An 11,644-nucleotide genomic window follows, 5' to 3' on the forward strand; every position below is an offset into this window, starting at 1 on the left:
CAGTGTATTTTGATACACAAATGTAGCTATAGTGGAAACTGTCTAAGCCAATATTTTTTTGGCCTTAATATGCAGGTGGCTATTTATATAGTTTGATGTGTATACAAATGTCTTACTAGAACAATAGAAAGGTGGCCTTTCATTACAGGTGGCCAGTTCCACTGTAATTTGAAACATTTACGAATAAAACATAATGTTGTGTAGCTGCTTAACACAGGCATGAATGTTTCAACATTGTAATCTACTATAGAGCTTTTCTAACAAGTAGTAATGAATGACTGATGCAGTATTAACAGTCTTTTCAACTTGTACCTTCAAAACTTCAATTGTGTACTGATATCAATGCATCAGATTTCATTGCATGTCAAAGTTACATGTGAATGATTGTAGAGACTGTCATGCAATATGCACCAGTTTCAGTCTCAACATTTACTATAACACTCTGATTTAACTTTGAAGTTAATTGCCTTGACCCTTTCTTTAATCAATTGTTGATCTATTTCACTTAAAGCTATAGATATGCATCAGTGTGCAATTGCTGTAGTGAACCTTTCTACAATGTAATTTCTAAGGAACATTTCTATGATTCTATGATTCTCAATTATAGAATCAAATTATGAGCTATACATTGCTATTTTTATCATGATACAGTTGATGTATGGAGTTTAAGCCAGTTACCTTAGGGCCAAAATTTCTGGGCCTTAATGTGCAGGTAGCTGCTTAATACATTTGCATAAGTGTATAGCAACAATTTAAAATTGGCCCTTATGGAGTGGTGGCCTTTCTAAACAGGTGGCCACTGTCCAATCTATTCCATCAAATTTTTGACGAGTAAGACAATACATAGTGGTTTTAGAAGTGTACATTTTTCCAGCAAAAGCATTATTTATAGGTACAGACATATAAAGGTGGCTTTTAAGTGGTCAGTAGTAGGCTTGCCCTTTCAAAGTATGATTCAAAATACAGTGTAACATACCTTAGCGGCTACCTTAAAGGCCATATGCATGCACCTTTTTATAAGGGCCAACTTAAAATATTTCTACTCTAATGCAACTATATGAAGCAGCTATCTAGGTATTATGAAGCTTTGGATATCACTAAGACATGGCATTTCGATTCCACTTTACATGTACATATGTATGAATAACTGTGTCGTTTGCATCCATTATACACACGTATAAGATTGGAAACTATATCATCATAATCTGTGGTTGAATATTATTATTATACAGTAGGTAAAATTGAAATAATAGATTGGAATATCATTAGTTGTACAGTAAATCCCTTATACATATAGCTACCTCGATAATAAGACCACCTTGTTATAGTGGTCACCTCTATTTTATATATATTTATAGGGCACTGAACTTACGTATAGCAAAAACATAATCAGTAATTCCTTTATTAGGCAGCCTTATTATTGCTCCAACTTTCTTAGCTTTAAAAGTGGCTCTGTTAGTATGGTTTCACTGTAGTGAGCCCTTGTCAATACAAACCCTAACTATTTTAATGCATAAAATGATTTGTGACATACTAACAAATAAGGTAACTTGCAATTGGTATTGGAAATTATACTGAAAAATACCATACAAACAGCAGTGATTACAAGGCTACACATTAACACTTATAACTCATGATCTACTATTGGTCCCAACTTTAAACTCACAGTGATGAATGATAGGTATTAGAGCAATATGTAAACGAAAAATAAATTTAATTATATATATTTTTGAAAATTAAGATCAAAGGAAAAAGCTACATTTTTGTGGTTTGACCTTTTCCTTTGAGCAATTGTAAAACATTATATATCACCTGAAAGAGAATTTAATAAGGATTTCAAACATCTAACCCATGTCAATCACAAGCAAAGTTATGGCCATTTTATTGAAGACATGTAAGCAAAATAAAATTTTCAACAGAAACTTTGAGTGGTCATAACTTAAAGGGAGACCAATGAAATGAGCCAAATTTTTGTGTGAGAAAGTTTCTTGATAGGGTCCACGTTTGTGCCAAATTTCATGAAAATTGAAAGGGGTCTGGATCTTTTTTTGTTGATTTGGTATGGAATGACCCCTTTGTAATTAGTAAGTAACTAAGTTACAATAGTAACTATAGTTACATTGTAACTATAGGTAATTATGCTTAAAGTAACGAGATTTTTGTGCTACAGCCACTTTAAGTAGACACTTTCTGTGTACTGTTCTTCTTGAGTACACAGACATAACAGTTGAAACTGAGCTGAAATGACTACAGAATCATTATTTTCAGAAAGTGTACATATAATTAGTTGCCTTCTCCCTTGCTCTGGGCAAAATGATCATATTACAAAAGTTAACAAATAAGCATAATTTATTTATGAAAGTAACTAGTAACTCAGTAGATACTACATAGTTACATTTTTAAAAGTATAAGTATAACTAAGTTACATGGGATAAAAGTAACCAGTAACTAATTACTTTTCTGAAGTAACTACCCCAACTCTGTACCTGATATGTACATACACCTGTAGCAGTGAATAGGATAATAGAATAATTTATTGCTACAAGCCTGCTAGGGTGTTCTACATGGGTAGAGGAAACATAGACATGTTGTTTTTTCTTAAATTAAGACTTTAGAGCAAAAATGCTGAAGGTCTGTCGGACTCTTGGTCCTACAGCCTGTTTAAAGTTGTTACAGAAAGTATGTTTGAAAAGGTGGTATGTAAAGGTGTAAACACAGGAACACACACTATACACACACGCTTCTGCTTGTCTGGAGAGACCATCATCTCTCATGAGATCATCATCACTTGTTAGAACATCATCTCTGACCCAACCTAATGTGGCTGTACAGTTCCATGGTGTTGAATAAAGACCTAAGCTGTAAATATTCTTTAATCAACTTTGAGCCCAAAATATAGCCCATAAGTTGACCTAATCCCTATGCTCTGCCTTTTTTTATTTATGACAACAACCCTTTGCTCTTATGAAGCCATTTATTCCTATACCACTGGGGATGATTATTTTATTAGAGTTGCTGACTTAATTATATTGAATTTGAAATATCTTAAGCTTTTACTGGGCTGTTTTCCTTTGTTAAAGGCACTATCCAGGTTAGTTCACTGGTTGTGTTGTGTAAAGTGTGCAGACATTACTCTTTGAGGCTTGTAGCTGTCAGAAACTTGTGGTAAATAGATTTCGTACGCTTGCATGGGGGCCCCAATTATATACTAGAGCCCTAGGTGGCTACATACCTTATCTACCCTTACTATATAAAGGCTCAAAACTTAACTTCATTAACCGGAGCACCAGGATACAGCCATATAAGTAAGCAAGGATTCACTGATCACTGAATATTTGTAATTAATGCTAAATGCTGGACCTGTGTATCCATAACCAAATACTTCCAGTCAGCTAGTACTGCAACTCACTTGCATGTGCTTGGACTGGCTACGTTGGATCGTCATAGATTTATGCATATGAGCCACGACCATGTTCAGTGTTAATTAGTGATGGGCGATAACAAGATTTTCAGAACGATACGAAATTGACCAATATTGATACTTTTCGATAGAATATTGTAACATTAATTTTCAAGTGTAAATTGCTAGTTTTCTTACATAATTTGATAGCAGGTAGTAATTTAATCACTTGACCAGTGAGTCCTTCTTGCTTCTATACAAAACTTATATCCGCCCACATTTAGAGTACTGTGTGTCAATTTGGAGTCCATATCTGGCCAGAGACATTGATAAATTGGAAAAAATTCAACAAAGAGTGACCAAACTAGTTCCAGAAATAGCACACCTACCTTACAAGTTGCGATTACACCATCTTAACTTATATTCATTGTATTGTCATAGACAGAGAGGTGCACTAATTGATGTTTACAAGCTGGTGAACAATCTTAGCAGAGTCACACCACAACCATTTTTTTGTTTTTACAAATAGTATAACTAGAGGTCACAATCAACGAATTTTAAAACAGAAATTAATGTAGACTCACATCCAGGCTCAACTTCTTTACCAACAGTGTGATTAATCAGTGGAACTCCCTACCTGTTAATGTCATTGAGTCAATTAATCTCAACAACTTTAAGAATAATTTAGACCATTTCTGGTCAATAACAGGATATGGACAGACTAAAAGGCCTCTGGCCTACTAACAATTTTTTGGTCTGTTTTGTATACATGTCTATAATTTAATACTAATGGCCCACAATGCCGGGGATTTCCCGCCCATATACACAAGAGTAAGTGATTAGAAAATTGCTGTGCTCTAAAACACATGTACACATTTTAAAATTGATTCAGATCACGTGATTTATCGTATCAAAATATCTAATAATAATAATTCGATATTTTGAAAAATACATCGATACTTTTTCAATAACAGCAAAAATTTAACGATACGATATATCGCCCAACACTAGACTGTTAATCAATAAATTCCGTCATGGCTGCTAGAGTTGCTACTGATCTTATCCTCCATGATGTGAATCCCACGGGAAAGGAAATTGGTCGTGGTGCTTATGGGAGGGTCTTTGAAGTCCACTATCAAGGAACACTGTGCGCCGCAAAGGAGGTACACGAATTACTGCTACAATATTCACAAGGTGAAGCACTTCGTAAGATCACATCCGATTTTCTTAACGAGTGTAAGATTTGGAGTACCATTCAAGCAACCCTCAACACCTATAAATATAGTTATTATCCTAGAACTGTTAAAGACTGGAATGAGTTGCCAATTAATATAATAGAATCAAGAAATTTGGATGAATTTATTTACGTACTTAACCTTCACTACTGTAATTAATTATCAAATTGCATGTATGTATGTATGTATTTGATTGTACCATTTGGGGTTTTCACCCCCTGGGCAAACCAGCTGAGCTGACTGCCCAGTACCTAATCTTAAATCTAAATCTTAAATCGTCATCCTTGCGTAGTTCAGTTTTTAGGTAATGCATTATGTCACGTGATAAAATCATGTCTTGTACACTATAGGAGTGTACTATCCCGCACGTGACCAGTACAGATTACCTGTTATGGTAATGGAAAAGATGCAAGACAGCCTGAGGGGTCTGGTAGAGAAGTATGCCAACATACCATTTAACGTGAAATTATCTATATTGGATGAAGTGTGCCTCGGTCTAAGGTACCTCCATAGTAGGAATCCACCAATTGTACACCGTGACCTCACCCCTAACAACATATTACTGGGGAGGAGTCTTGAAGCCAAGATCACTGACTTAGGTGTTACTAAAGTGATGCGGACCGATGGTAAATCTTCAATGACTAAAGTCCCAGGAACGCCAGATTTTATGCCTCCTGAATCGATTACTCAAAAGCCAGTGTATGGTCCTTCATTAGATGTATTCTCCTATGGTGGGGTAATCCTCAATGTCATTACCCAGCAATGGCCTAAACCAACTGATCAGGTGCAGCTCAACACTGTCACTGACCGATGGGAGATGGTATCAGAGGTGACAAGGCGTAGAAGCTATCTTGACATGTTCACCGGAAGTGCTGTGAACTTAATACCAATGGTAACATCATGTTTGAATGACAACCCAGGAAAGCGTCCCATGATGACACAGGTCTCCACAGAAATCAAGAGGACAAAAGATGTTTGTAGTCAACAGACTGGTATTGATAGGATGAGTCCCATTGTATGGTGGGCTGAGGTATCTGGTCAGTCATCATCACAACAACAGGTTAGTACATTGTCACAATTTGCAGTCATAAAGTATATACAGTGGAGAGCTGATTAGGCCATCATCATTTTATTGCCTTGTTTCTCATTACCTAGTACAACAAAAACTGATGATTATTAGTCGTACACTTGACTGCTTTGTTTGAATATATGACTGCTCTATTAGAGTATCTCAATCTTGAAAGATGCAAAGATACTAGTTGAGGAGGGACTCCAATTCCTTAGTTACCCTTCTGCTACAGTGTACGTTTATACCTGTATGTATGGCTAATGAATTATCTTAACACTTGGTCATTCTGTGTCTCCCTCCATCATGAAATAGTGCGTTTAGTGATCTATAATCAATAATTAAAATTTGTGAGGTTACCTGAAGTGGGTGGAGACGGGAAACAATAATGTCAGCCTTATCTGAAACACTAAATGCCAAGCAACTGTTCAATTACAGTGGTCTCTAAACAAGTACATGCTCTCTACTTTATATTAATTGAACAAAGCTTCTGTTGGCCATTCCCATTATCGCTTTCCATTCCGATCTCATATTTACTTACCCTAGTTGTAGTTTTGTTGTTCCATTACTACAACTTTTAGCTGAAAGATGATACTTAGGTCTTTACTGTGCTTTGATAGTTTCATTAACGAAGATTTTTTTATCTGCCATTATCATTATTATGTACTATTCGATTGAAACACTCCCATGAGGTTTGTATCTGATTTGTAAACACAACGATGGAGGTGTTACAAACTGTTTTGTGGTATGAAAACGGTGCTCATATTTTTACTAACTGACTAACTAATCAATAATGCCTCCAGCCAGCATTTTGGTTAACAGTGCAGGCTTGATTTCGTAAATGTTCAATGTTGCTTTGGAATGAGATGTGTCTTTTCGCCAACTGTAGTAACTAAAGTGCATACATTATAAACTTATCTTTTTCCTTCTTTGTGTCTCAGTTCCTTCGTCACTATCGTGTAGGTGTTTATCTGTAACATGTGTTAGCTTCAGTGCAGATGGCTGTGATCACAATAATTTCTGTAGTGACTGGATTTATTGCAGAGGCAGTTCTCATCCTGTTTTTTGTTTGTAATACACTCTGTATAACTGGTAGCAATATGTGTAAATGAAGCAGAATTACCACTTCACTTGTCAGTAATTGATAGCCAGTGTCATGCATATATACTTGCAATTGTGGTAGTAACTGGGTTGAATGCAGAGACACTTCCCATACTGTTCTTCATTTGTAATGCTATAATGAGTTGCACAAAGCTGATAATGAAGCTGAATGACCACATCTTTTCCAGTAATTGATTGTCTGGACATGTTAAATCACTAAATTGATTTTTATAATATGTTTGGCTGGTTCACCAATCATAAATTATGTTGCAAACTTGGTTGAAGAAATTTTACAGTGGATCATAGAAACAAAAGCACTGAAATAAGAGACACCTGCAGCTATACTAGTAGATATTTTGTATGGCTATACTGTAATATACAGTAGCTGCAGGTGTAGATGACCTCTCCTGTTTCATTGCTTTTTGTTTGTATGATAATTTATTCTGATGAAGTGACAGTATTATACTGACCAGATGTACTATAATTCAACAATAAGAGTAACAGAATTATATTGTGGTACAGGTGACTTCACTGACCAGCCAACTGGAGGAGATGACAATATGTAATGAGGGGCTGAAAAGAGATAATGATAGTCTGAAAGTAGAGGTTGATGGTCTGAAGGTGGAGAACAATGGTCTGAAGGTGGAAGTTGATGGTTTGAATGTACAGAATAACAGACTTGAGTTAGAAGTTACTCGACTTAAAGCTGAAAATCAACATTTGCAGGTTAGCCATTTAGCTACTGCTAATGCCTTATGCAATCCTTATATACCGTAACTCACTTTTAAAAAATTTTTCATATGCTGAACTTGTACAAAAATTTGTTGCACAAAACTTTTTACATAAGAAACTATTCTAATAGAGCAGTCACTCACATAATCATACAAAAACATTTTCGCCAAAATTTTATCAAGAAAGTTTTTTACATGAAAATAAGTGAATTATGGTAGTGTGGTCTTAGACTGCAACTCCTTTGTTAATTGTCTAGCAGTTCCATTGTTCTATATTACCATAACAACTGTATAGTAGGGATCATGAATGATGTCATATTATCCTGCCAAAATATCAACTTAACCCATCTCAGCCAAGAGCGAATACATCAAACTCTAACTAGCAGGTATGCTTATACATTAGCCAAAAGAATAGGGATTTAACATAAATCAATGCTTGAATGTACTTATTTTATAAGCATACCTGTAAGTTACAGCTTGATATCATTGTTCTTGGCTGAGATATGACCATTCAAAAATCTTCGTCTGATATTAGCCCAACAAAGTCACATACTAAGTGGCCGTTTATATCTGGCTAGGCTCACTGATAACAACTGTAAGTACACCAAGTAATCCAGAATATGAATTATGTTTGCCTCCATTTAGGGTTGTGAGACCTGGTCTTATCAGACTTGTCTTAATACTAGTTCTACATGGATTGTCAGTCTCAGACTCAGTCTCAGTTTTACAAGATTGTAAGTACAATGATTGTTCAGTATACGCAGTAGTAGTGGTTAGTATAATCAAGTCTACACATGTACTCAATTTTTTCGGTATTTGACAGAAATTTATAATAACCGACTGATTCCTTCAGCCAAGTACAGTAGTCCCTCTACAACTCAAACTCAGTGGGCCTTGAGTGCATTTAGATATTGAAAATGATCAGATTAAATACATATATAGCCCTGTTCAATCACTCTAATAGAATGTAAATACTCTAATAGAACAGTCATTTCTACCATCAAATTTGCATAGTGAAATGTGTTAATCTATAGCAGACAATGAAGGGAACACTGTGTGGGTTTGATTTCTTATATGAAAGGTCACTCCATAATGCATACTTGGTATAATTATATCTCCTTAACTTATAGTCCATCTCGTCTAACCAACAACTTAACTACTGCCTATAGTGTAATGCAGCTTTAGTTGGTATAAAATCTTTTTTGAAAGTCAGTATTATAGAACAAGTAACAAAAATGATTCATAGATATACACTGTGTGTGTCACTCTGGGGAGTATATAACATGTATTTGGGATTTGTTTTGTAAACAACTACTGTATGATGTTAGGCTGGTTTTGATGTGTGTGTGTCGCTGCCATCTGAAATAATTACTGTAAGCACTTCTGTATTTAATAATGCTCTCATTTTTTCTGACTGTATATACTGGTTTATTATAGCATACTTCATTGATGGCTGATCAGAGGAAAATTCTACCACTTCCTGTTCATCCTTAGTCTAAACAACAAGGAGCCTCTGTATCTCACAATAAAGATATCATCAAGCCAAGGGTGAGTATACAATATATATACAGAAGTTTGCATGAATGGCCTTTGAACCTTTATGGTGTATAGATGTAGCAATGGCCATAACAAATTTCTTAAGGAAGATGAAAATCAATTTGTGTATGTGGCTGTCTGTCTGCATCCAATAACTTTTTATCAACTATTGCATAGACATGTAGAGATTGCTGCAGTAGCAGCAGAGTATTTGGGCAATGGACAAATGATTTTTTTATGACTGTTTAAAATAAATGTCATTAGTTCACCCCTTAGAACCCAAGGGAGTGACCATACACAAATGTACCATGCTAACTATCTGCTGCAAGATATCAGGGGCATAGGAAGCATGGGTGCTTGGGCACCCATAAATATTTCTAACCAGAATCAAAATCATTCATCCTTTCTTTTCTAACTTGTCAGTGATTCCATCTACCTTGACTTGGCTTCAACCATAATCCATAGGCTTAAACAAATGTGTGGTACAAATGCATTAAAGTAATAGAATACAAGTCCAATTTAGATACTCTAATAGAGCAGTAAGTCAAGAGTAGCAGAAATATAGCTGTTTATCACTTAACATTTATATTCTAAACAGAGTTGCTGATTCCATCCTTCAGTACCATATTTAATGTGACTAGAAATCCTTTTGAGATAAAAACAAGTTGATCTTGAGTTAGTAGTAGAGCACCCATACGTTAAATATCTTCCTATGCCCCTGGACATGCATTTGACACATTGCCAGTAACTAAAACAGATAATGTTATAATGTTCTGCTGTGCAAGTGGATGCAATGGGCTTTACTCTCCTTCATGTAAAGTCAGTTCAGGAAACTGTCTGGCCAATTCTGATTTGCCAGGGCATTGTGACTGTATAACAAAAAATTTTTGTAAGCTCTGCAGTAGTAATGTTACACTTACACTTAGGGCCATAATAGTGCACATACTGGAGTTGGTGGTTGATGTTTTAATACTAATGAAGATTAATGATATCACTACAATGGGTTCACCAATGCATACAGAGGGTTTAACAAGTTTCTGGGAGCAATGATTAATTTTAGCTTTGTGAAACACCAACTAAAATAAGATTGCTACTCTCAAAAGAACAGTCAACTACTCTAATAGAACAATCACCTACATTTGATGATGTCACATGTAATAATAACACATCACTGTATAGTCTATATTATAATAACTATAATTACCACACACAAGTTGTTAAGGTGATATTACAGTTAGTGTATATTGTGTAGGAACAACTGGTCCAGTCTCCTACACCAGACCTGTTCAGTGGACCAGTGAACATCAAGTGGCAAAAGGGAGCACCTGCACCAGTGAAGGATGTACACCACACTGCTGTGTTACATGATGGGAAGGTCTACACTGGAGGAGGTTATGAATCATCTGATAGAATTTACATCTACACTCTTGCTAACAATTCATGGAACCCTTCTCCTATCAACACTTCTTATAAGCACTTTGCCATGACCACCCTCAACAACCAGTTGATCACTGCTGGAGGGAAGGATAGAAGTAATAAGGTGACCAACAAGATATTCTCACTAGATGGTGATCACCTAAAGGAGTACACCAGGATGATTACACCAAGATGTTGGGCCACAGCTATTGGTCATCAGGGAACAATGATACTAGTTGGAGGTGAAGACAAGAACAAGAAATTAGCCACTACTGAACTGTTTAACAGTACTACTAGACAGTGGTACTCTACTGGTGACCTACCACTACCACGTTATCATCTCAAGTCAGTGATAATACACAATGTGCTGTACCTGTTAGGAGGTTACGATGATAACAGTTATTTTTCCAAAGCAATGTTTACTGCTCCACTTGACACTTTGTCCAGTAATCAACTAAAGTGGAGTTCACAACAAGATATTCCATTTATCAATTCAGCTCCTGTCAGCATACAAGGTAGACACCTACTAACAGTAGGTGGATATAAGGGACATGTGGTCACTGGAGACATTCACATGTTCAACAAGGTCAGTCACAGCTGGGAAGTCATAGGACAAATCCCATCAACAAGAAGTGCACCAGCTGTAGTTAGTGTAGCTGATAACAAATTAGTTGTAGTAGGAGGATATGATGATAAGTACTGCTATACTAATACTGTATGGATTGGCTCATGTGAGCCACAGTAATGTATACATTGTACATGTTATTATTGTACCATTTTATTAATAACAAGTTGTTAACTAAGCAATACTGGCATACAAACCACAAAACTACTTAATCACTGTTACGCATAGATTTTATTTAAAATTTTTATATTTTTATGTTATAGCAATTGAAAAGGGATAATTGAAAAAGCCACAGAACAATAAGGGATCACTGGAGTGGTAACATAAATCACAAATCTCTATTACAGTCTATTTCCGGTTGGTTGACTAGAGAAACGAAGTGTTAAAAGTCACGTGCTTGAAAGTAGCCAATGAGATCAGTAGCCTTCAGTTTAAACTAGCGCCGTCCGCCTGGCGTGAAATTTCATTGGTTATTTCTATTCACGTGATATTTTTGCATTTGGCTTACGTGGACAACCAACCTGAAATAGACTG

At 35.8% G+C, this 11,644-nt stretch overlaps 3 protein-coding genes across 5 annotated transcripts in view; 2 read left to right on the forward strand and 1 right to left on the reverse strand.

Annotated features, from left to right (window-relative positions):
• LOC136256395 (origin recognition complex subunit 1-like) overlaps nucleotides 1-11,644 on the reverse strand; it is a 29,617-nt gene that overhangs the window by 8,643 nt on the left and 9,330 nt on the right. The window lies entirely within an intron of this gene.
• Nucleotides 4,311-10,462, forward strand: LOC136256394 (receptor-interacting serine/threonine-protein kinase 4-like). Of its 3 annotated transcripts, XM_066049344.1 has the most exons (6): nucleotides 4,311-4,594; nucleotides 4,986-5,695; nucleotides 7,325-7,528; nucleotides 8,179-8,267; nucleotides 8,971-9,081; nucleotides 10,322-10,462. In XM_066049344.1, exons 1-5 carry the CDS (start codon nucleotides 4,435-4,437, stop codon nucleotides 8,981-8,983), a joined length of 1,176 nt encoding a protein of 391 aa, XP_065905416.1. In that variant the 5' UTR covers nucleotides 4,311-4,434; the 3' UTR covers nucleotides 8,984-9,081; nucleotides 10,322-10,462. The 3 variants fall into 3 exon arrangements, with proteins under 3 accessions (XP_065905416.1, XP_065905418.1, XP_065905417.1); XM_066049345.1 differs by lacking the exon at nucleotides 8,179-8,267 and having other exon boundaries at nucleotides 4,315-4,594; XM_066049346.1 differs by lacking the exons at nucleotides 8,179-8,267; nucleotides 10,322-10,462 and having other exon boundaries at nucleotides 4,312-4,594; nucleotides 8,971-9,082.
• On the forward strand, nucleotides 9,863-11,230 carry LOC136256510 (kelch-like protein 8). Its single transcript, XM_066049487.1, has 2 exons — nucleotides 9,863-9,883; nucleotides 10,322-11,230. Exons 1-2 carry the CDS (start codon nucleotides 9,863-9,865, stop codon nucleotides 11,228-11,230), a joined length of 930 nt encoding a protein of 309 aa, XP_065905559.1.

The sequence above is a fragment of the Dysidea avara genome, chromosome 5 (genome assembly GCF_963678975.1).
Source record: "Dysidea avara chromosome 5, odDysAvar1.4, whole genome shotgun sequence".
Classification (NCBI taxonomy): Eukaryota; Metazoa; Porifera; class Demospongiae; order Dictyoceratida; family Dysideidae; genus Dysidea; species Dysidea avara.

What these genes read in the sequence shown, in the direction of transcription:
- LOC136256510 (XM_066049487.1), top strand. Translation starts at nt 9,863, where the DNA reads ATGGGCTTTACTCTCCTTCAT. An exon ending in TGGGCTTTACTCTCCTTCAT is followed by an intron (nt 9,884 to 10,321) that starts GTAAAGTCAGTT and finishes TATATTGTGTAG; the next exon opens with GAACAACTGGTCCAGTCTCC.
- LOC136256394 (XM_066049344.1), top strand. Translation starts at nt 4,435, where the DNA reads ATGGCTGCTAGAGTTGCTACTGATCTTATCCTCCATGATGTGAATCCC. An exon ending in AGTCATCATCACAACAACAG is followed by an intron (nt 5,696 to 7,324) that starts GTTAGTACATTG and finishes ATTGTGGTACAG; the next exon opens with GTGACTTCACTGACCAGCCA. An exon ending in CTGAAAATCAACATTTGCAG is followed by an intron (nt 7,529 to 8,178) that starts GTTAGCCATTTA and finishes GCCTCCATTTAG; the next exon opens with GGTTGTGAGACCTGGTCTTA.